General features: G+C 42.8%; 1 protein-coding gene across 1 annotated transcript in view; it reads right to left on the reverse strand.

The window, feature by feature from the left end:
• LOC102014428 (carboxyl-terminal PDZ ligand of neuronal nitric oxide synthase protein) overlaps positions 1-26,341 on the reverse strand; it is a gene marked incomplete at its 5' end in the record, with an annotated part of 301,429 nt that overhangs the window by 64,542 nt on the left and 210,546 nt on the right. The window contains 2 exon segments of the mRNA XM_005398278.2: positions 5,592-5,665; positions 14,919-15,011. Of these exon segments, the coding sequence (XP_005398335.1) occupies positions 5,592-5,665; positions 14,919-15,011 (167 nt within the window).

Below are 26,341 nucleotides of genomic sequence, written 5' to 3' on the forward strand. Positions count from 1 at the left end.
TTTTTTTTTGGTTTTTCTCCGGTACCGGGAACCGAACTCATGACCTTGCGCTTGCCAGGCAGGCGCTTTTTGCCACTGAGCTAAATCCCCAGCCCCTGATGACATGTTTTAAGAGTAGGACCATGTTCTAATAACTACTAGTACCAGTTATCAACGTTCTCTTCCCACCTCCAATTTGCTCTTCAATACATGTTCCATGAGTTCCCTTCAATCATGGTATATAGAGCGTGGTGTTAAGATTTCTCTGTCACTGGTGGGACACTTCTGGAAGAAAGGACTTGTCTTGGTCTATCTGCTGCACCAGAGGTGAGTAGCATGAGTATGAGGACATCTGTGGGTATTCAGTCCCAGCCATGTGTGTGGAACGCAATCCCCAGGGACCCCACAGGATTGCCTGGCCTGGTGATCACTCTCTGGCAACCCTTCCCAAATAAGACACTGATGTTCCTTGTCTCTCACCCACAGAGCACTCCAACTTTCTCACTAGCCTACCCTCTCCCACAAGTTCATTTCCATGACTCTCTTGATGGAGATATTATATACCCCATGCTTCTCACCCACAGCCACACCCCAGCTCTATCCATACACCCACCCATGAGCTGCAGATCAACTGTACCTGGCCCCACATGGGCTGCTTCTTGCTTCCCTAGCAACTGGGACCAGCTCTGGACTAGGCAAACCAGTGAATTTATCTGCCATTGGCTGTAACCAATGTCTGAAGGGCATATTGGATAGGGGCTCTTCATCTATTTGTCCTGCCTAGGTAGTCTCCTCTTTATAGCTTACAGGTATTCTTTTATTATAGATTAATAATTCCTAATTAAAAAAAAGTTCTCACTGGGCATGGCAGCACATGCCTATAATTCTTGCTGCTTAAGAGGTCGAGACAGAAAGGTTACAAGTTTGAGGTCTATCTGGGCAACTTAGTGAGATTCTGACTCAAAATTAAAAAATAAAAAAGGCTAGGGATGTGGCTCCGTGGTGGAGTGCTCACCTAGCACATACAAGGGCCTGGTTCAATCCCCAGGGCCAAAAAAAGAAGACTTCTGTTTAAATCACTATGTGTGTTCTGTCTCTTGATGAGACCCAGACTGACAGACCACTGTTCCCCAGAATCTAGCACAACACTGCACCAGGTACATCAGTTCTTCATGCACCCATTCCTCCCTTCTGCAAATAGCTTTCAGCCATTGTGTGTCCTGAAATTAGGAAATTTAGAACATATAATGAAGAATGGCTTCTAGATGTTGAGATAACTAAAAGAAAAGAAAATAAGAACTATAGATTTGTGGCCCCAGAGATAAAAGCTAGGATAAATGGACAAATTAGTACAGAAATTTGCTTTCACCTAATGAAGAATACTGTAATAGATAATCTCAGAAAAAGAGTGGCATCCTGTAGTGAGGAGGAGGCTAGTCTAGACACTCACCATAGTGCTTTTAGCTGCTTAAAAAGCCATGAGTTTAGAAGTTACCAGATTTTAAAAGCTATCAGATGCTGGGGGAAGAGACAATTGGGAAGTCATTGCTGAAAGAGGATAACATCATTCTCTCACGTGTGGAATGCAGAAGATTTAAATTTAAAATTTGACTTAACAAAAACAAATATTTTCATTACTAATGTGGATAAAGGCATTTCTCTTGAATAAGGAGAATGAATTCACCACAGAAGAGTAAGTGAACACTTCAGAAATCCAATGACTCATGAAAGTCACAAGCAATTATGCGTCCCTCAGCAACACTGCTGAATCAAATTCATATAATGTTATCAAATTCATATAATGTTATCATATTATCATGATAATAAATGCTCTCACTTTGATAAGATGGAACATATGCAGTTTAGAAAAAGGTTATTTTTTTGTCTAATCCCATGCATAAATACACAAGTTTATATATACACTGGCTAAAACACCGTAATGTAATATCTGGAGAAAAACAATACCCAAGGAGTGAAAACACACTGGTTAAAATTCACTTCTTTCTTCATGAACACAGCTTGTTAAATTCTGGCAGGTTAGGAAAACATCTACAGCCAGATAGCTGTAAACTGTATAAGTTTTAGGGTCAATAAAAAGTTCATTTCAACTGGGTTGGGGGAAAAAAGAAAAGAAAGAAAGAAGGAAAGGAAAAATATATATATATATACACATACAAGATAGCTAAGATGATAGTACTACTAATTTCTATTGGTTTATTGAATGGAACAGTTAATGCTTAACTGTTTGATTAACTTTGCATGCCTCTATCTGGTAATCTGAACAACTACTTGGAAGATAATAAAATGCAATATAACAACCATTGTTAATTTCCTATTATCTTGTTTTGAAATTCTGCATCATTTTTATTGTTTTTTTTTAGTGTCTTTTAAAAAATGTCTTTAATGTTTTCTTCATTAAAAATATGTATTCCTGCTGGACATGGTGGGGCACACCTGTAATCCCAGTACTCTGGGAAGCTGAGGCAGGAAGATCACAAAGTATGGGCCCAGATTGGGCAACTTAACTTAGCAAGACCTTGTCTCAAAATTAAAAAAGAAAAAAAAAAAAAAGGCTGGGAAATGGAGCTCAGTGCAATGGGTCTAGGTTCAATCCCTGGTACTCAAAACAAAACAAAAAAATTATTTTTTAAAGTGAGGAGATGGGAAAGTACACGTAACATGAATACTAACTGAAAGAAATCTTTGACAATGAAGAAAACGTTGGAGGAGTATTGCTACCTAATTTCAAAGATCACTATTAAGCTAATTATTAAGATGATTATGTGAATGCAATAGAATACCAATCCAAAAATCACAAGTTCAAGCTCAGCCTGGGAAAATTAATGCTTTAGTAAGAACCAGTCTCAAAATAAAAAATAATAAAAGATCTGGAGCTGCAGCTCAGTAAAAATCCCTAGGTTCAATCCTCATATCACCAGAAAAAAAAAATTAAGTTAGATCATACACCTAAACATAAAACCCGAACTGTTACACTTCCAGAAGAAAACAGAAAAATTTTATGACTTTGAGTTAGCAAAGCTGTCTTAGGTATGACACCAAAAGAACAATCCATGAAATTTAAAAAATGGTGAATTGGACGTCATCAAAATTTAAAACTTTCACTCTCTCAAAAACACTATTAACATAAAAAACAAGGCCGACGTGGAAAAAATACTTGTAAGCCATAAATCTGATAAAGGACTTACATCTAGAATTTATAAAGGATACAGAATTCAATAATAGGGTGTGGGTTTATTGGGGAGTGGAGTGGGGCGGGGGAGGAAAGAAGAAACCCAAGGCACAAGGAAACTTTTGAGAGTAACAGAAATGTTCATCACCTTCACTGAGATGAGGGTTTCCCAGGTGCATATGTGCATCAAAACCTAGCAAATTTTTCACTTTAAAGATGTTCGATTTTTGCATGCCAGGTGTACCTCCACAAAGCTGTTAAAAAATAAGCCAGCTGCTCGCCTGAGATATAGAAAAACCTTGGGGAGTGTCCTTTTTTTCAACCAGCAAAAGACAAAATTAAACTCATGGCCAGCATCTACAAAAAATCATTTTTTAATGTACATAGTGTCAATGTAAAAATATAAAGACAACAACAAGAACCTAAAAATCTTCCTTTTCACAAAATGCAAATGCAAAAGGTTTGTCCATTTACATTCTTCAAGTTTAGTTCTGATGCAACTGTGTCTTAAAGACTTTTCTCATCACTCAAGTAGAAAGCAATTGTTCCCCTTATGAAGCACCACACTACTTATGCTAACTTTCAGATATTAATTCAAAGCATTTATCCATTCACCCACTGCACATTTATTAAGTGCCTCATATGGGCAGGGCCTGGGCTTGGCACTAAAAACGCAAAAGTAAGTGGAATGTAGTCATTCCCTTCAAGATCCTCACAGTCTTGCAGCAAGCATGACCTACTTAATAAACCAATAAACCAGAAGTAACAGCAACACACCATAACAACCCTTTCAATAAGTACTGAGACATATAACAGGAAAACAAGAGAAATTCAGTTGGTGAGACACAGTACCATAATGATTTGTCCAATGTCCATTTTCCTACAAGCCTAAAACTCCCTGAGGCCAAGAGTCCACTCACTTTAGTCATCTACTAGATTACCTAGCGCAGCACCTCGCATGGGTATTTTATGCTTGCGTGTTTGAATGAATGAATATTCCATTTCGTGGCACCTACCAGAAGGTAGGGCCACCTTGTTGCCAACTTCATAGTTGAGTTCTAATCCTTTGTTAACAAAGGTATGGCAGGGGCTGGGGATTTAGCTCAGCAGCAAAAGCGCCTGCTTGGCAAGCGCAAGGTCGTGAGTTCGGTTCCTGGTACCGGAGAAAAACCCAAAAAAAAAAAAAAAAAAAAAAACAAAGGTATGGCAATAATGAATTTAGGAGGCAGCACATGCAAAATTTAAATCCTAGGTTGCTAAATTCCCTGAAGAATGGCCATTTTCCCAGTGGAAGAAAAACAGTAAAGAGGTAGTGGGGAGATGGAACTTGGCCTGCAGAGATCTAGCTCAGAATGATGGCCACGATTCAAGGTCCTGCTGTACTTCCAAAGAGAGCCCTTATTTTCTGTATGTTGCTGCTACGCCCAGAGGAATACACATGGATGGACGCTATTAAACCTCTAGAGCAGTGGTGAGGAACCTACGGCACGCCTGCATCCCGCAGCAGGATGTTCGTTATCATTGGAAGCTCTAAACAGTTTTCCCTCACTGCTCTGTAGGAATTATACCAGTCTTACTATGAAAGCAATTCTTGGGTATGTGTAGGTTCAATCTGCTGTAATAAAATACCATAAACTTGGTGGGTCAGAGAAACAGAAATTTGTTTCTCACCATTCTGGAAGTTGGGATGTCTAAGAGTCAGGTGCCAGCAAATTCAGTATCTGATGAAGGCTCACTTTCTAGTTCATAGACAGTGTGTTCCAGATGTGTCCTCATATGGTGGAAGGGGCAAGCTAGCTCCCTGGAGCTTCTCTTACAATGGCACCAACCCTAAACACGAGGGCTCTGCCCTCACCTGATAATCAGCCCCCAAAGGGCCCCCCTCCTAATACCATCACATTGATGGTTAAGATTTTAAAATATGGATTTTGGAGGAACATAAACATTCAGACAACAGCCCAGATTACATTTGTGACTTTCTACTTTCCCAAGTATTTATAAACCCTTTCTCTCTACTCAGTTTCTGAAAGGGCAGAAAGGTGGAAGAGACATCCACTGTGGGAAACCAAGCATAAGGAGGGGGGATACCCCAGTTATCTCATTTTCTCATGACCAGCACATATGCAGTTTTACAATTTCAGTTAGGACAAATAGAAAAAGTCTCCAATTACAACTGAGAGAGCTGGATTAAACACCCAGAAGTAGTCCAGTTCAACATCACCAGAAACAAAAGTCCCTCGCTGTCTTAACAATAGCATAGACTTACTTCTTGTACTTAACCTGACAGAAACCACAGGTCTCAGAAGGAAAAGGCAGAGTTTTATTTAAGTCTCTCTGGACTCAGCAGCTGGAGATGACTGCAGGAGACAGCAAGTGACCCCTGGGGCTAGGTGTTTTCCTAAGCGCTGGGCTGGACTCTTACCTGTAGATGGGGTCTTGCATCACCAGCATCTTGCTCTCATCCCACGTCCACTCCTTTTTCTGCAATAAAAGAAGCTATAAATGAATAAGTTAGGCTTGTCCTCAGCTACAGAACCAGGGCACACGTTGAGCTATTAATGCTTATGCAAACACATGCATTTTGCTCCTGGCCTGATTTTTTTTTTTCCCCTCTAAGAGGCCCAGAGTTGATTGCTTTAAAAGGACAAGTGGAAAATGTCCTGTGTCTGGTCTGATCTATCTCCTTCAAGCACTTTAAGAGGGTCTCTCCAGGGCACAGATAGCAAGCAGGAGCCAAGGAGGCCTCAGGGGACCACAGCAGATGCTAAATCAAATATCTTAGAGAAATCACAAGAAAGACAGATCATACATCACTTTGGAGCAGGGGAGGAGGTGAATAAAAGAGAAGGGAGCAAATACAAGGCTCATATGTGTAGGATGCTATTTCATGCAAATGAAATGTAATCCCATCTTCTCTCCTTTAAAGGGACAAAAAGGCTCTGCACAGCCAAGTATGAGAGGTGAGCCAAAGCTAATGGTGAATGTTTGAATTTTAAAAAACTTACAGTAAAGACACTTTATGCCAATAATGACAGGGTAAATGTGTTCAAATGGGGGGGGCTGTATTTTGAGCATTCTGAGAGGGCTAAATGGCAATGTGCATTTTACTGTAATAAATTTAAACATTCACCATATTTAATTATCATAATATTGATCAAATTTTTACAGTAATTTCTGTCAAATAAAAACATTACAGTGTGTCCTCATGCACCTTATTTACCAGATCTGGCACTATGCAGCTTCTGGCTTTTCTCTAAAGTCAAATGACCATAAAATGTAAGTGTTTTAAACCAGCTCAGGATATTGTAGCAGCCACAACAACCCAACTGAAGACACTCATGAAAGAAGACTTCCTGAACTGCTTCGGAAAGTGGCAACAACAATGGGATAAGTGTGTTCAAAGCAAGGGGGAGTATTCTGAGATGGATTTGTGACAACTTTTTTTTAACTGCTAATACGTTTTTAAAAATTTAGATATTCACCTTTTTTATTGTCCTATGTAAGTTAACTAGCATATTTGCAATGTTACTTGGGAAAGGGTATTCATTCTTGCTGAGATCCTAGTTTACTGTGAACACAAAAGGGATTCACACCCCCCTGTTCCCCTCCCCCAGCAGCTAGGGACATGGAAAGGAATGAGAGTGAGAAAATTCAAAGTGCAGTGCATGAGGAGGTGAGCAGCACCCAAGGCTGTGGGGAAGCATTCGAGGGCTAGGGGAAGCACCTGGGGTTAAGCTAGCAGCCAACCACAGCCCCTCAGATCTGACCCTCAGATATGAGGGCAGAGAATCTTGTTCCACCTTCACTGGCCTTTGTCACAGAGACAGTGCTATCTAGGGAGACTGGGGGAGAATGCACTCATCTATGAAAGAAAGAATGAAGACGGGAGAAGAGCGAGAGTATACAGTGGTACCTCGTTTGTGTTTGTGTGGGGAAGGAAGATGGCCATGGTCATGTTTGTCACCTGATGCAGTTTGTGAGTGAAAGCAAAATTTCGCCACATGCTTTTGTTTGTGAACTGAATTGCTTACAAACAGAAGCATTTGTGAACCAAGGTATTACTGTATATTGTATTAATGAGTGCTCTTGGCAGAAGGATTTCTCCAATAGAATGGATAGGGTGCTCTTAGCAGGTAGATTCTCAGATAAGAATGTATAGCCTGGCCACTCTCAAAACATATCAGTGTTTGGATATTGTCCAGGAAATTAGAGAGGACTGTGTCCAGGCCCTTAGGGTGACATCAAGAAGCACTTCACAAGCAGTTTTACCCAAACACAGCACTGCACACACACGAGTGCATGTACATACACAGCATTTAATCTCTGAATTTTGATTCAACACCAATCCAAAACACGAGGTGGATTTAAACACGTTTACAGGCATCCGACATCAATCAATTCAGTCACTGTTTTACAGACAACAAACCTTCAGCCATAACTAAAAGTTAACTACTTTTAAAAATGCCTTTCTATAATTACAATTCACTAACCTACAACATTTTAATATATAAATGACCTATGTGGGACAACACAAAACAAGGACACTGATCCCTTTCCTAAGTAAAAGTGCAACCTCTTCACGTATGTAAATACAGCAAGTGTAGACCTTTTTTCATTGTCTTTTTTCTCAGAAGTTCAGGTTTTTCCCATCCTTGATGTGGTGAGTTGATTTCACTTGCGACCTTTTGGGTATTATAACACTCTACACATTTGTCACACTTCCTGTTTTAATTACCATCCTGTGACACTGTTCAAATGTGGGAAAGGGAAGACGCACTTGTCACCGCCAGGGGAGAGTTAAGTCCAACTTCCCACTTGGCTTCTCTTGACATCTCAGAGGGAAGGGGCCTCTCATGACTGCTGGGTGTGCAGGGCAGTTCTAGTTCCCACCAGGCTTCTGACTTCCAGAGGCCCAGTGAGACGGTGGTGCCTTGTCCCCACTCTCCACCAGTCTCTTACTGGCAGTAAGCAGCACGGCAGTATCACCCGACACTGTTACTACTGAGTTCTCCACAGCGAACAGAGGTGAGGCAGCGAGGGAGAAACTTACTACTAACTGGCAGAGATGAGCCTCTTCTCAGCCTCCTCCAACACCACCCCAGGGGGTAGTGGGCCCCTCCTGACACCCCACAGTAGCAGGAGTCTGGCTTCCCACTTAGCCACACTGGTGGTGGAAGGCAGGGTTTTCTGTGTTGTTTGGCTGGAAGAGTGGCGATTGTCTCAAAGTTTTGGGCCTCTTTGTGCCACCCTTTTCCTCCTTGTCTGCCCACAGAGAGGGAGGACTTTGCACTGTTCCTGTTGGCAAACAATTCCTTGGCTCTGAGTCTAGGGTATGTAAGGTGACAAGAAACTCAGGGACTTCAGAACTCCTCACTTCCTGGGATTTCAGCGTTCCTAGCCAGACGCTTTTCTCTCTACCTTTCAGAACCTTTTGGTGATTGTTTTATTATACGCTGTCCAGGGGTTTCAGTTGTATTATCAGGAAGAACATGGAAAAGTATAGGCACACCGTTTTCTCAGGAGCAAAAGCATGTACGTGTGTGTGTGCGTGCGCGCGCGCGCGCATGTGTAGAGATAATTGTTTCATACTACAGTGCCTGCCCTTACCTCTTGGGACAGGAACACAGTAGGTCCTGATGAGGCCCCATAATCTGCCTGAAGTCTGACAGTTGTCCCTGCCCTTCCCAGGTGCCTCCCCATTTTCTCCCCCAGCCCGTCACTACTGTCTTGGCACCTGCTTCTCGGGCTAACATGGAAAGTGAGAAAGGAAACTCATCTTTACCTGTTTCAATTTAGTTGATATGGGAAAAAAAGTCCACTGCTCTCTCTAAGGAAGGCGCTTCTATCTAACTTGTTTTACATTATTAAAATCGACCTCCACCTTAAAAGCTAGCACCGAGGTTCAAGGGTAACTTATTTCCCCCCAAGACCCCCTAGTCCAGTGGTAAATAAAACACATCACTTCTACATTCAGACCCCATGTCCTCTTCAGTACTCCCAGCAATCCAAATCCAAGTCACTGCCCACTGTCTAGAATCATTTTGCTTTCAACAGAGGAAGGGAGTAAAGGAGGTTTGTTTGCTGTGTGCATTTATGCAAGCCCTCTGAATAGGGTAAGCACATCCCTGTTACAGGACTGTGGTGAGGAGCCTCCGGCATGCATGCCACAGCGGGCTGTGTATTAGCATTGAAAGCTCTAAAACATCTGCCATCACTGTTATAGGACCTTGTCTTTCCTCCATCTACTGAGTGCAGATGTCAAGTTCTCCATGGAAATTCACAGCCATTTTGTCACTCCCAAAGCTGCTGGCAGGGAATGTTATGTGGAGTTGGGTTTGCTTGGAACAGCACCAACTCAATAAAAGAGAGTCAGGAATAATCATCACAGTGGTCCTGCCTCATTTTGGAAGCTGGAAATGGATATGGCGTTTTGAAGCCCTTCCCTAGGAAACCAAAAGAAGAGGAGCAATCCGCACTGGCCTTTATTTATTATGCCTAAGGCAAAGCATTATAAATAAGTATGTTCCTAAGTCTGCAAATTTGGCCCTTATCCATCCAGCATTATCTGCACACTTAACAGCAATGGTGACTTCTTTTAAAAACAAAAATAAGAAAACCTTGCAAAGGTTATATAAACTCAGCTTGACAAGTTCTCTGCGCTTCCAGGTAGAAGGGGATTACACTGAGAATAAAGGTATCTCCCATCTTTAGGTAAAACCTAAGAATATAAGAAAGTGTATTTGAAAACTGGAGTGCTAAGAATTCCTCATGCAATACACATGACTCATAATATGTTCACTTTAAAACTAGCAGGAAATAAACAGGCCCAAGAAGCACAGCATGGTGGAAAGAAGACTATACTATGTTTAGGGTCTAGATTCACTTTGGCCTTATCAGTAACTACCTAGGTAACCCAGGTACACTCAAGGTACCCCTCTCATCCTCTGCTCCCACATCCAATCAATTCAAGGATCATTTGGGTCCTTTCTCAAGTCTCTTCTCCTAAATTCTGGCTCTAGAATTCTGACTGCTTTTTTTCTTGCTCAGTTAGATTTAGTTCTGTGCTTCCATAGTAACTAGCATTTCTGCATGGGTGAGAGAACAGTCTCCTGTGATAGGTTAGAAAATACAGATCCTGGATTTATTAATGAGACATTTCCTATAGTGTAGCATTTATCTTAAGGAGTGAAGATATTAGGGTGTGCACACACACACACACACACACGCACGCACGCACGCACAGCAACATGATAATGGAAAGAATCCAAAGGATTTGAGCAAACAGACCTAGTTTGAACTCTAACTTGCCTTGACTTCACCACTGATGGGACTTGAGATCTTGGGCAAGTTACTCAATCTTCTTTCACAAAATAAGCCTAAAAATTGTACCTACTTTGAGAATGTATAAGGATTTAATAAGTATATAGTGTGTCAAACAAGGCTAGAAAACAGTAGGTGCTCGATATCAGCGTCAGCTATTACTATAGCTGTTCTCATTAGTGTAACTACGTCCATCAGTTTGCTCCCTCTCTCCTTCCATCTTTTCAACAGATAAAGATGTCAGAGAGGACCTGCTCCCTGTGCCCTAAAGGCTCACAACCTATGGAGAAAAGACGTAAATAACGCTAATGCTAGGCTGAGGACACAGTTCAGTGATACAGCATGTGCTTACTGGTATGCACAAGGCCCTGGATTCAATCTCCTATACCAAAACAAACCAAAAATAAAAAACAAAACCCTTCTAATGCAATTTTCTATGAGCTGTGGTAGACCCATGTACATATAAGGTACCATTAAAATAGTTAATTTTGCTGGGGAGGGTCCACATCTAATATTCATATATATCTCCTATACAGTTCCTAGGACACAGTCTTTCCAGAATGTCATTTTAAGGCAGTGAAGGCTAATGTTTTAGAGCTGTAAGTGATACAAACAGCCTGCTGCAGCACACGTACCATAGGTTCACCACCACTGTCTTAGGGCACTGCAACAAAGTTACTGGCTTATTAGTCCCTTTAGTAGAAAAATCCTTCAATACTAATTTTTCTTATTCAGAATTCCACACCCTACAAATGATGCTTCCATGTGACACCAGAATTATAATGATCATTAGTATATCCACAGAAAAGATAACTACTTAGGCCTACTTGGGAGCTGAAGAAAATGCTCTGATTGAGAGACATCAAAGCAGAGCTAATTATCTTAGTAAATGGTTCTCATCACAAATTCAACCTAAAATTTGGAAGAAATTTATGATTCATTATCTACTGGCATCAGTTCAAGAAGAGAACATTTTTAGACACTTGCTAATATAACCAAAAAAGATGTTTTTTACATCTCACTGAGATGATTATAATATATTCGGCTACTGCCAGCATTGGTAGAATGCACCTGAAGATCAGAACCACCTGAACAAGCCCATTACTTCTAAATTAGCAATTTCTGTTGCAACCTTTCCGTGTTTGAGAAAGGCTCTGATTCTTGTTGGTTAAACTGACAGATTGATAAGAGAAAAAAGAAGGAACAGCATGTGATCATTCAAAGTAAAAAATACAGTAGACTTCCACTGCTAAGTGCTTATTTCTTCCTGACTTAATGACACGATCACACACAAATAAAGATCATTCATCCAGCCACTAACAGCCGTAACCCCTGAGGACATTCTACATGTACCAGACGTGCAGGGGAAGCCCTGACAAAAAGGCTTACAAGGATGGCCTCTGCTCTCAAAGAGTTCGCTAGAGGGCAGGGACTCCCTGCAAATATACTTCTTTCCTCATCCAGGAAGCACAGCCTCATGGACCACTGATACCAGGAGGAGACAGACGAAGCCAGGTGGCTGCTTTGGAAAGTGTGCCCTCAGAGGGTCCCCTCCTGGCCTAGAAGATTGGAAGCAAACAAAACAGTTACTAGCTCAGCCTCTGGAGTCCCTTTCTCTGTAGCCCAATAGGTTCCCAAAATCTGACTACATAAAGTAACTTACAGTTATACTCATGCATTAAAAAGTACAGTTCTAGAGCTGGCTTAAAGTAACCTGAGCTGGAAGTTAAAATGATCACCCAATCTAAGCCTTCATTTATAGGCGAAGCTCAAGGAGGCAAAATAACCTGTGCAGCACACACAGCCTGGAGGGGGTCTTCTCAACTCAACCATGGGGCCTTTCTAGCACATCACACTGGCCCAGTGAAAACCAGCGCGCTAGCTGAAGACTAGTCCACATTTCACCAATCAGTCCTGGCAGGCACCGACTCCTCCATAGACAATGTCAGGTTGCACGTGGTACCACAGCCTTAAGGTTGCGTGTAAGCCGTAGCTGTTGCTACACCCATGGCAAGCTGGCAAGAGTGCCCATACTTAACCTAATCATGGCCCCATCAGTGACATTTGCTGACTGTTCCAATGCCTTGGAGGAAATGGTGCACTTATCCTATGGCCTGTCTCCTCTCACCCCCAACTCTGTACACAGAGAAAGAGAGAAAGCATGTGTGAGTGTGGTGGGAGCACACTCAGACACCAGAGGACTGTCACATGGGAACACGATGACAAAAAGGCTGATTGCTGCTAATGCGCATTCATCTGGCAGAGGCGAGAGGAAACGCACACTGTGATTAAAGGCATTATCCAAATCACAGCCATAGCCCTGAAATGGACACCAAAGCGGGTGGAGGAAGCAAGACAGGAGGCTCCTCTTCCCCAACCTGGCCCAGGAAAGACCTGAGGGGTCACCTCCTTGCTAGTCCAGCAGTCAGAACACTGGAGATGCCCCTGCATAGAATTTCAAAGTGAGTCACAAAGTCCCCAGCCACCTTGGGGGAGATGCCACTGCACCTTAGCTCTCATGCATTTGGTTGGGGGTGGGGTGGGGCGGGGACAGAGTCTCCTCTAGGGGTCACCTCAGCATACTGCTGCCTGAGCCATCTGACCTGTTTCTCACACGGAGAATAGGGATACCACCATGTATGGTATGCACGGGGGAGATGGAGATGGGCAAAAAGATTGTCCCCAGAGAAAATCCATGAAGTCACCCCTTAGTGGGTAACATCAGAGGAATACTAGGTTACCCTAAAAGGACGGAATCGCTCCCAGGACAACAGGCATTGAAATGTTACTTAACTGAATGTAAACAGAGATCACATCAGTCAGCAACGATGTGCTCTGAGGTAAGAGGGCCGTCCTGGGAGTGTCACCCATGGAGGTATAGAACTGAGAGTAGCAGAGGGAAATCCAGGTAGGCTATGCCAGTCAGACCCCAGGAACAGCATCTGCCCAACAAGGCCACTGTAAACAGCCACTGCGGCTGCCTCTTATCAGGCAGCGGGAGGTCAGGGAACACTCCTGTCATATAACCCGCCAACGTGCCCCACTTCCCCACCCAGAACCCTCTAATAATTTGCCTTCTCCAGTCATTTGCCTCAGACTAAAAGGAAATGTGCTCATCCGGGTAATGAGAGTATCTGGCTGAAGAGACTGTTCTATGGCTCAGAGTGAATTAGGAAACTGTTGGGCTGATTTCCACATCAGCATCTTTTGAGCTCTATCCATGTGAGTTTGCATGCTAAGGTTCAAAGCTTCAAAACTGGTGAGTCTGAGTTCCGTGGCCTGAAAGGCTGACAACTCGACCTCTGGTAAGGAAGAGGACAGGTCAGTAAAGAAATCGTTGGCCAAGAAAAACGTCCAGAAAGACTGAGGAAGGATGTATGCCAATGGGTATGAAAGAACTGTGTCACCCGGAAAGTGCCCACAAATGGCAATTATGTTATCAGTTGGTCCCTGAGGCTGCTGAGCCCCCAGCTGCCCTCACGTTCTGAAGGGCTGAGTAAAGCAGTCTGACACAAGGGACAGAAGCCAGTCTCCCTGCATCACAAGCTTGGGTTGCATCTGCCCTTTCTTCTCTGCGGATATCTCCTGCTCAGGTTAACACCGTTGTCATTCATAATTTCAAGCCCGGCCACTTAAGAGATGTCAGTTTGCCTCATTGACTCGCCACTCATGGCAACAGGCTCAGGATGGCCCATCGCTACCCACTGTGTCCACACATGGGAGGGGAGAGGAGGAAGCAGAAAAAATATCCTCAGGGGGCAGCAGCTATAACAGGAGGACACAGGGATGCACAGTGCGGTAGAGGGAACCTCAGGTGAGGCTGAAGGTTACTCCAGTGACAGAAAGAGACAGTTTGGAGACATTTCCCCTGACTCTTTCCCCAGTGAAACCTATTACTAATTACAAAATGCTTGAGACCAGACCATTTCAAATTTTAGAGTTTTTCTAGATTTTGGAATATTTGTATAGACCACTATGAGGATCACCACATCTAAAACTCCCACATCTGACATTCTCCAAAATCTAAAATGTTTTGAGAGCCAACATGAAACCCCAACAGTTACAGATTTTGGAACATTCTGGATTTCAGAATGAGGTACTCGACATATACCACTTACACTGGAAGTACTTCCCATGGTCAAGGTTCAAAGGTAAAGGTGTCAAGATGGAGAAGGGTCTCTGAACTCAAGAACGATGGGAGATGACCCATCACCAGGACTGAGCAATTGTCTAACCAGGCCAAGTGCCGCTGCCTCACTTTCTGCTCCACTGTACCTATCAATACTGCTACTGGTCAAAATGGAAGACCTCACTGTAAGAGAGCATTCTATCTAGAGAATGTTCCAGAAGAAAAAGGTACCCCTGCTTTCCAGAAGAAAAAGGCCTCCTTGCTTCCCTTTTCACAAAATTTCTGGTTCAGAGCACTTACCTTTTTCTTCTTCTTCAGAATCACTTTCACTCCATCCACTGAAACCATAATGCTCACTTTCTTCTTTTTGATGTTCTTGGCTTTAAACTCATACTGCAGAGAAGAGAACAAAGAGGGAGACTTGGATTCAGTCAGCATATCTGCAGGGCCCCAGCTAGCCCACAGCCTGGCAAAGACAAGCCTAGGGGGCTGGTGCAGTTCTTGGCCATAGGGAGTACCTCAGGACATGTGAAACAAGGTGGATATCTGTAGTCAGGGACTTGGGCAATCTCTGGGTTACAATATGGACCCTGATTGATCATCAATTCTATCACCCAACCATCAACTAGGACCAGAGAAATACACCTAAAACATCCTAATGATATAAACCTAATCTGTCCATCCTAATGCAATTAAAATATAGCCTACTTTGAAAATCTCATCAACATATATCAGAACTTTCCCTCAGTAACTCATTCTACCATGTAATGGCTCTTAATTTCTCCTTGTGTCTAAGCAAACTCAGGTGGAACTTCTATCCCTGGTGAAGATATGAAAAAGCAATTCTGAATTCCAAATTTTTCTCTATAAGTTTAGCTCCTAAATTCCTCTGTCTATGGGTCAATCTCCAAATCTATCCATAGTTCCATCAGCCTGATATTTGGGGGCTGGAGAGCAATCTAGAAAAGATCTGACCAACAATAATCACAAAGGAGGCACTGTATCACAGCCCCTCGATTGCGAACTCATATTTGTCCTCCTGGACAGGGAGGCTCCAACCACAGCTCTGCACAGCTGGAGAACATCTGCCTCATCCCCAATCCCAAATCCTTAGGTTACATTTGCATATTTGCAGCCTCTCTTATGCTCACACAGCTAATTCATAACTTGTGATCTAATTGCATTTTCCTCAGTGAACTCTACTCTGAGCACTTCTCCAGTTTATTAATATGGTCTCCACCTAGTCCTCATCTTAGTATTGGCACCTAGAAAATTCACTGGGAAAACTCTCTAATCAGACATCTGAGCTGCAGACTAAAAAATTAACGCAAAACCCAAAGCCAACCCACAGCCCCTCTACTCTGGGACCTTTTATACTCAAGGCCTTCTTGGACTATACCACTATCTGAGGTTGATAAGAAGCACCCAGCTCCTTACCGGTGCTTCTTCTAAAACCTAATTATTTCTAGTTGGTGTGTTGATGGGAATAAATGCAATTCATGCCAACAAAGTGAAAGCATAGGCTACTTTGAAAATATCATCAGAAATCCACACCCTCCTCCTTTGGGCAGTCCTTTGAACACTCTGATCTGTAGATCTTCACTGTCTGCAGTCTACCCTTCTAGTGAAATCTCAGCGCTGCTCTTATTCCGCTGTACAGTTGGTGCTGATGCCTGCTGGCAGGCTGCTGCATACAGGCAAGCACACAGCCTGCTAACGGGGGTAAAGTACCTTTACATTGTCAGGGAAGGCTCTGGATTTGAGTTTCCAGATGCTCACAACTCAAATCACTCGCAGTCTGGTGGTCACTTTTCCATCTCATCACTCTACACTGTGCACAGCTCTCCCTTTTACCAAGGAGGCCTGGAGCAAGGGCAAAGCAGAGGAGCAAACACAGACACAGGGAGCAAAGCAAAAGTCAGCCTCAGCCTGGCACCCAAAACCAAAGACCACAGAGGAAGGGGAGAGAGAGAGAGAGACAGAGAGAGAGGCCACAGGCAGGATGCAGGGGAGAGTTCTCTGTGCTGCAGTTTGGCTTCAGACAGGGTCTTGGCCACTTAACACACTCCACTCTAGGTCAGTGGCTGTGAGCACTGCAGGCCGGAGTCAGGTCTGATGGGCATGCACTTGGGGACCACCTGGCAGTGTGTTGCCCCGACTGCAGACTTCTGCTCAGCTGCAGTGCTAGGTGAACTGAAGTGACCTCTGGGTGGGGGAACCAGCACGGCACTCTGTGGATTGGCTGATGTTGGCCTTGTGCCTATACAACCTTCAGCTGCACCTCCTTCTATACAAGTTGCACAATCAGGCTGCTCCTGCAGAAGGGAGCATTCTGATGAACTCCAGAGGAATTTAAGAGCATTAAGTTCTGGAAACACCCAGAGGAGGACAAAACCCTCAGCAGTTTCCTCACCTTTGATCCCAGTATGTCACCCTCACGTGCTCCACACACTTCCTTCTTTCCCTTTTAGCAACAAAATCAAAGGAACAATAGCAAGTATCTAAGCTCTCACCAAGTCACTAGATCATCTTCCTAGCCCTGGCTTTAGAGCATAAATTACCTGATAGACCAGACCCTTGAATGCCTTGTATTTCCAGAAGAATCTTGTGGTTGGCATTCGTCCACTCCCTGCTGGTTTCACTCTCTACAGGACATTCATGTAATCAGGATCCCTCACGCCTGGCAAGAAGTGCCCAGCCAGCTCCTCGCTTGTATACCTGGAACCTTAGCTATTTCTACAGTTCATGTTTTGACAAACTTATCGCATCTTTTAACACCTTCATCTTAGAAACTCAAAATGCAACTACTCATTCTCTTTGAAGCTGGAAAACAGCCTCTTAGTTGATCACCGTGCACAGATTCCCAGATGGCTCCTACAGGGTCAATGAGTAACTGTGACTACACAAAAAAGTATGACCCGATTTTCTCCCAGAATCTCAATGACAGTGACAACACAGGTGCTCTTCTCAACAGCTGGTGGAATGCTCTGGAGTCTTTCAAAATGAAGAGGAGAGAGAGAGGCAAGAAACAGTCCGCTGGGTCCAGTCACAGCTGCCACAACTACCTGAGTGCTGCTGACAAAGGCTCTTAGGTCAGTCACACTCTGCATCTACTCCACCTGCCCCCTGATGTCCCAAATCCTTTCCACTGCACCATTAGAGTTTAATTGCACTTCTACTGGAAACTCTGGACATGAAAGAAAATCAAGTGTCTAAAAATGCTTAAGTATTTATCATTAAGCCATTTGTTTACATGGCAATTACACTGTACTTAGACAACTGTGCTATCATGCTCACCAGAGGGAGAAGAAATGGATTTGAAGAAGGGGAGCAGTAATGGAGTAACTACGAGAACACAGGAGAGAAGGCTCCCCAGGATGTGCTGCTCCAAGACGCAGTGCACGCAGGCTTGGGAGGAAGCAGCCGTGCTCCTTGGGACAGGAATCCAATCTGCTCAGGCTTTGCCAGGGGCTAAAGAACAAACAGGACTGCTGGTGCCATGGTCTATAGCTTATGCCAGACCCAGAGTATGTGCCAAGAGGCCTGGCTCTCCACCCGACGTGGCCAGACTGTTCTGGTACATTTGCTTTGTCGCCCAGAGCTCCAACAGCAAAGACAGATTAAGCCCTACAGGACCTGACCTTTGAAAAAACAAAATAGTACAACTCCTGGAATGCCAAGCGCAGATGGGAAAGACCAAGGGTAAGTGTTTGTGGTTCATAAACAGAGCCTTGAGCCTTGTATTGAAACAGTGGCCCTGGAACTTCCGGTGCTATGCCAATCAGTGAGGCCCTGGGGAGGAAGGCTAGGGAGAGGGAAAAACAACAGCCAGCAGTAAAGACTCAACAAGCCGTAAGAGAAAGACATGAGTTAGAAGCTACAGAGCTGCTTCCAGATCAGCAGCCTGGATCCTGAGCATCTCCCGATTCCCAAAGCCACCTAGCCACCCTATGGCTCAGTCCTAGTCCCTGGCTACCCAAGAAAAGGAAACGGGGGTCTGCAATAAGCCCGGGGTGAAACAGCAGAGACAGGAAGCTCACAAGGGAGCCAGCCCAGGCCTGGGCTTGAGGCCTCACTGCAGAAACAGAAGTAACAGAATTATTTAGAGCCTGAGGCAAGGGTGTCAGATGCTACACACACACCTAACAGTGTATTTTCATGATGTGTAGCTTCTTAAAGAATCCATGGATGTTTAACTATAGCTGAGTTTAACCAAAATACACTTTTTCACAGGAACCTTGGTACCTCAGCCACCTTGGCTATGAATAATTTGGCAGTTGTGTCCTCTCTTGCCTGCTTCAGGTCCCCTCATTCTTAACTATATTCTCACAATGCCCCTCGGCATCTTAATCATACTCTGCCTGTATCCTTGGTTTTATGAGTGTGAACCAAACTGTGAACACCTCAACCAAAGGTGCTATCTCAGGGAGGGTGTGCAAGAAGTCCTTCTTCACTTGATGAACGTTTTAATAAATTACATAAAAAGATGTAGAGTCTAAGTACACCATGTTCATAAGAGCATTATTCAAAATAGCCAAAAGGTGGACACAACCCAAATGTCAATAAATGAATAGACACACAAATATATTCCTATACATCCAAGATGAATATTATGCAGCCTTAAAAAAGAAATTCTAGGGGCTGGGGATTTAGCTCAGTGGCACAGCGCCTTGCCTAGCAAGCGCAAGGTCATGAGTTCAATTCCTGGTACCGGAAAAAAAAAAAAAAAAAAAAAAAAAAAAAAAAAAAAAAAAAAAAGAAATTCTGACACATGTTACAACATGGATATTACACTAAATGAAAGATATTACACTAAATGAAATGTCAGTCAAAATAGACAAATATTTTGTTTCTCTTTCATGAGGTACCTAATGTTATAAAAATCATAGAGACAGTAGCATGGTGACTTCCAGGGACAGAGGAGTACAGAGTTTAATGGATATAGAGTTTTAGTTTTTAAAAGATTCTGGAGAGGCTGGGGATATAGCTCAGCAGCACAGTACTTGCCTGGCAAGCACAAGGTCCTGAGTTTGATTCCTGGTACAAAAAAATAAATAAATAAAAGATTCTGGAGATGGATGGTGGTGATTATTACATAACAATGTGACTAGATTTAATGGCACATAACTATATATTTAAAAATGGTTAAGATGAGCTAGGCTGGTTGTGCATACCTGTAATCTCACACTTTAGTAGGAGGAGGCAGTAGGATTGAAAGTTTGAGCCTAGCCTGGGAAACGGAAAGACTTAGCAAAACCCTGTCTCAAAATTTATATTTATATATATCTATATCTATATAGATAGATAGATAGATAGATAGATAGATATGGGCTCTGGATATAGCTCCTCAGTGTGAAGGCCCTAGGTTCAATTCCTAGTACTGTAAAATTAATTAACAAAATAAAATGTGCTATGGCTTGTATCTAGATGCACCCCCCCCCAAGTCTCATGCTGTCATACTGGCGGCTTTTCAGAGGTCATTGGATTTATTAGCAATAACTGCACCTTGGATAAACATTATTGGCTATGATACTGCCACTGCACAAAGCTGATGGCCAGATCTAGAGTGTGTGGTGCTGAGATCAAGGCTGTGTGAGAACTAAATCAGTCCACTGATTGGTTTGGCATAGTTCTGGCTAGAATTAAGGGTGTGAGTGCTACACCTGCCCTATTTTATGCGAGTAGCCTGCATAACATATAAAGGACAGAAAGAGGGCTAATGTGTTCCACCTGTCTGTTTGCCATGGCCTGTTTCTCTCTGTGACGCCTCTCTACCATGCCACCCTGCCTGGAGCCAGCTGACTATGGACTGAACCCTCTACAAACTGTGAGCTACAATAAACCTTTCCTCCTAACTTTGAGTGTCACATATTTTGTCTCAGCAATGAGAAAAGTAACTAAGACAAAAGGTGAAGTTTTATATTATGTATTCTTTACAACAATAAAAAGATACAAAATCTGAAAACAGAGTTCTCATCTAAGGAATCTCAGAAACACTAGCAAGACCAAGATCAAAGTTGGTGCTGAATCCAAACTCTAGAATATCTATGAGGATTTTGGAGAAGTCTAGGTAGAGAAATTTATTTTACATCTACCAACCTCAGCCCCAGGGTGACATATCAGCAACATATTACTGAACATTGGACATAAGTAAAACCACTAAGCAAAAAAATACTTAAAAGGAACCAAAGAAGCTACTTTCCTTTTCTTTTTTGGTGCTGGAGATCAAACCCAGGGCGTTATGCATGCTAGACAAGAACTCTACAAAAAGCTACTTTTAAAACAAATAGCCAACTTTGAGTTGAGTCATTGTATGGTACAGAATTATAGTATTGCTCTGGCCTGCAGACCAAGAAGACCTAAAATTTAAGTTCTAATCCCATTTGGAATACCAGATTTTTTTTAAAGGTAGAATCTCAGGCCCAGCCCTTGGAAACATTCATCCAGGAGATCTGGAGTGGGGCAAAAGTTGGCTTTTTCTAAAGATGCAAGTGTTACTATAGATCACATTAATCAGAAACACTACTCTAGGACATGCAAGTGTACTACAAAAGATTATTACATGCTGGTCTTTATTTCTTTCTAAATTTTTGTATTAGTATGTTTGTAGTACAGCATGTTTACATTTCTTGTGTGGAGCTGGTACATATAGAGAACACTCCTAATTCTTTTTTTTATTCACTTTCCCTCCTTTCCCTCCATATCCCCACATCTTTTGGTCCCCTTCCCATTTGAGAAAGATCTCTCTTTCTACTTCCTATTATCTTATCTTTTATTTATACTTTGGGTTTCTCATGTAATGGAAACCATGAGATGTTTAAGCTTGTGTGTCTGATCTATCCCGCATAACATTATGTTCTCAGGTGCGTCGATTTTCCTACAGGTGACTCAAGTTCATGCTTGATGGTTGTGGTGGGCCGACAGCTAACTGGTGGTCAACTTGTAACACCCAGCTGAACTGGTTAATCAGCGTGGTGGGTGTGAGGGGCCACCTGAGGATTGCTGCCAACAGCATAAAAAGGAGAACAGAAGGGGAAGAAGGGGGGCTGCTGGTTCTCCTGGAGAAGCTTGTCACACTGGCTGTCCTGATATGAACTCGGTTGTTTTCATCAGCAGAGGAGCTTGGGACCTCGTTCTCACTGAGGATGGCTGTGGTATTTTTTGGGAGCACTCTGGTCCTCACTTTGAGCATTGCTTCCTGGCTCTAATGCAGATTCCTCAGCCCACAGGGATAGATCCTTCATCCTGCTGACAGATTTTCTAGCTTCTATCACTGACCTTTGGGCCTTCCCAGCACAGATCTGTGAAACAGACTTGCATGAGACATTGTTATGGGCTCTAGGCCTCTGGTTGGACTCATAGGGGGCATTGTTATGGGCTCTAGGTCTTCAGCTGGACTCATACAGGACATTGCTGTGGGATCCAGGCCCTCACTGGATTCTTTGCATCTTTAGTGTGTGGACAGATTTCCTGCACTCTTTTGTACTTGACTCTTTGGGTGACTACTACAAAGTAACCCTATATATTATGTGTGCTGTATTAAGTTGTTTTCCTTGTGAGCCCTGACTATGACAATGGCCAAGCAGTGCTCCACAGTGTGTATGTACCACACCTTCTTTATCCACTCATCTGTCAGACATACTACATACTTTCATTTGCATCAAGAGCTATCTTAGACTAAATAGGTCTTGATCACAGGTGTGCTTTTACTTTCTTTCTAAAAGTGTTTTACGTGATATGTCCTCTCCTCTCCTTCTTTCTCATCTCTATAGTCTCTCCCCCTATTTCTTAACATGGCTCTTTAAGTTATTTATATTTGGGTCTCTCAGAGAAGCCATATGATATTTGACCTTTTGTGACTGGCTTATTTCATTTAGTATTATGGTCTCAAGATCCATCCACATTCCTACAAAGTAGATACAGTTTCTCTATGTTGGCCAGACTGGCCTTAATTTTATGATACTCCTGCCTCAGCCTCCCTAGTAGCTGGGATTACAGGCGTGCACCACTATACTTAGTTTATGTTCTATCTTTTAAGAGTAGCTATTATTGTAACAATTAAAATACTAATTCCTACAAAAGCACCCCTACTATTCACTGTCATCTACTTCCTAAATCCAGGATTGCTAAAATCGCCATTCTGGTATTGGGAGGGAATTCTGCTGGCTGGTAGGTATCTGGTCTTCATGCATTGTGTATGTCGTAAATATTTCATCAAAAAAAATCTAGAGAAATTCTGCCAAGTTTTCATCACACAGATGCAGAAGCCAATGCTCAAGGACAGTAAAAGATTTTCTGAGTTCATCTGTGGAAACCCCAACCCTGAACCCACATCACCTGATTCTCCGCTCTGTGCTTTCTATGTTGCCTGATGCACCTGTTTTTTCACCAGCCTGGAATTCTGATTCCAGAAATAAGATTATTCTTTCTCCCCTCCATCCACTGGATATATGTTTAATGAGCTCTTTCATGTGTCTGCAACCCCTGACTTATAACAGGAAGCAAGAAGATGAAGAATTCATTGGAAATTAACCTCATAGGATCAGGAACACTTCCATGATTCTCAACTGAAAGCCTTAATCTCCCTTCCCCAAATTCTTTCCCACACTAATTACACTGCCTGTCTTCATCTCCATTGTTCTTTTATACCCTATTCCACACCCAGGGACACAACGAGGTCCAAAAACCATGGCAAAAGGGCCTTGTAAGTGGCAGGAAGCAGCCAAATTCATTGCTATGTGAACACAGAGAAGGTGGGGGAGAGGTTTGTCCAAACACAGATGTTTTGTGAGAGGGAGGCATTTCCACGGTGTCAAGAGACCAGTATGATGGCAAAGGGCAAATTAAGCAGACCCTCAGATGGGAGGTGGTGGCAGCTGCTGGTGCAGGCAATTCCGGGTTGTGTACTCAGGGGAGCCTCTGAGTGGTGGCTGCTCCCTGAAGAGAGGAGACAGCTCTGGAATATGGCCCTCATCGCGTTCTCTGCCCGGGAGCATGCTGACAGGTCAACGGGGAGCTGAACAACAACCCACACCATTAAGGGCCCAAAGTGGGGTGATTTATGAAGCAAGATGAGCACCACTGCTACTAATAATCCACGCTTTCAGCTTGCTTTTACCTCTACCATCTCTCACAGCACGTTAAAAGCACATACAGTCCCCCTCCATACCTATGGGGATTGGCCCGTGTGCCCTCGCCTCTGCCACAGACACCAAAACTACAAACTTCATGCCCCTTATATAATCTATGTAGTCTCCCTTATATTTTAAATCATTTCTAGATGACCTAGACTATCTCATACAATTTAGATGCTATGAAAATAGTTGTTACACTTCATTGCTTAAGGAATAATGACAAGAAGAAGTCTATGCTTGTTCAATCCAGCTGCATTTATTTGCCAAGTATCTTCGATCTGTGGTTGGTTGACTCTTTGGTAGCAGCAGCTGTGGGTAGGGAGGGTCCACTGCATTAGAGCCTTTTCTTTAAGTAAAAACACAGGGAGAGGTGGATGACAAGCTAAAAATATAAGAAAAACAAACTCTAGCCAATTCTATCCTTTTCCTCTAATACTTAGCACAGACTTGCCTCTTAATGGTTAATGTGGTATAGCCTTCAAGTGGTAGGACAGAGACATGAAACTTGTCATCCAGAGAGAGAAAAAGCACAACGCTGTTCACACAGTATGATTCACATCTACACACACACACACACACACACACATAGAAGGAAAAAACATTTTCCAGCCATAAGTAGAGTAATGAATCAAGGATTTAGGCTTTTATTTCTCAGATCAAAAATGGTTATGAGACAAATGATGAATCCTCTGTCTAAGGCTCAATTTACCTCTCTATAAAAGAAGGCAATCAATCAAGTTTTACAGCCTCCCTGCACCTCCCACTACTAACCACACACATCCCACACTCACCCTGTGAAATTCATGAAACAATTCATACAAAGTCTTACGAAGTGCTCAGCAGAAACCCCACTGAACGCTAATGCTATTTCATAAGAAATGTATGTGCTCTTAGCTCCGCAACCTTGACCAAGCCCCACAACCTGCTAAGTACCATTCTCTCTAGAAAATGAGAGTATTGGGTTAGGTTATACCTCAGGATCTCCCTGGCATAATACAAACTTTCAGAGCCCTAATAAGATGACTGAGAGGGGCAGGTATACTTCAGGAAGAAGGGGCAAGACTGAAGGGGTTTGGAGAAGCCAGGTAGATCCCAGAGGCAAGGGACAAGGCTGAGATGGGGAAAGGTGCAGGAAGTTATCACAGGAATCTGAAGTAGAAAAGAAATTACTAGAGCTTTGCACAGAAAGTAGGAGGAAGTTACATGCTCAAGGTTTTTAAAAGATAGGCAGACGAACATAATTTTAGTGTCAGCACCAAGGATTCAGAAAGGAAGCATACTAGAAACAAAATACCTCAGAAAGAAAAAAGAACTTGTACCAAACACTGAGTTATATGAATAAAAAAGTGCCTGGATGAAATCACCATAAGGAAATTCTCTCGAAATTCTATGCCTGAAAAAAAGTAGCAATGCTTTCAATGATGATGGTTCAGGTGAATAGAAAGGATGTGTTACATATGGAAAAAGTCTATCTTGTACCAGAAAAACAGGAAAGAGGAGTTAGGATGGGATTTATAGTAGTCACACAGTCATTCAAGTAGGATTCCTTCCCCTAGCTCATCCCAAGTGCTTGAATCACTGAATCTTTCCCCTTCACCTTAGAAAGAGACAATAGAGTAATTCTGGGGAATCTGTGCCTTCATTTATGTCTTAGGGCCAAAAGGGCTTAGACTGAAGGTGAGGAAGTGCAGGGGAATTCAGAACCACAGTAGGCAGAACTGAAGGCCTCAGTGAACGTCCATCAGTAGAAGGTATGATGAAAGAAATGACTTTTGGGAGACACTAAACGAACTTTATGGCAGAGGAGGAGAACAATAAAATCAGAATTGAGAGGGCTATTAGAAATCACGGGGTTATCTCTGTCTAGCAATCATTCGGCCTCTAAATGAATACTTGCAACTTGATTTGAAAAATAATTTCTTACACTGAAACTGATATCCAGTCCCCAAACCTTCCACTTACATGACTGTCTAAAGATGTGCTTCTAAAACCCTAATGTCCATGTGCATCTCTGGGGAACCTTGTTAAATTATAGATTCTACAGTTCTGGGGAGAACCAAGGATTCCTTACTTCTAGGAAGGTCTCCGATGATGCTGACAATACTGGACCATGGACCACACTTTAAGTAGAGAAGTGCTGGAGCTAGAATACTTGAACCCCAAATGCAGTGCATATGCCTAAACTCTAAGGTTTTCTTCAGTGCTAACATCCTATGAGTCCTACCAATTATTAGAGGGTCAATATTGAGTTATACAAAAATTGAGACTCAAAGTATTTCTCAGGACAACCACTGTACAATGGCCAAAAATCAAACTCTAATATACAAATGATAAAACTCTAATAAACAATTCTAACACAGAAATGATAAACAGAACACAAGCTCCCAGAATAGAATCTCAAGTCACTGGCTTCTTTCAAAGCATAGTAGTTACCTCCTGTCAGTAGGTGGCAATATTTCCTCTGGGTCTAAAGCATCATAAAGAAAACAGTGGTTCTCAACCTGAGCTGCACACTGGAACCACCTAGCAAGCTTAAAAAACAAACCCCAGTTTCTGAGAAATTTTGATTGAAATGGTCTGGAGCATTAC

This window comes from Chinchilla lanigera, unplaced genomic scaffold (assembly GCF_000276665.1).
Source record: "Chinchilla lanigera isolate Chin_1 unplaced genomic scaffold, ChiLan1.0 scaffold00061, whole genome shotgun sequence".
Classification (NCBI taxonomy): Eukaryota; Metazoa; Chordata; class Mammalia; order Rodentia; family Chinchillidae; genus Chinchilla; species Chinchilla lanigera.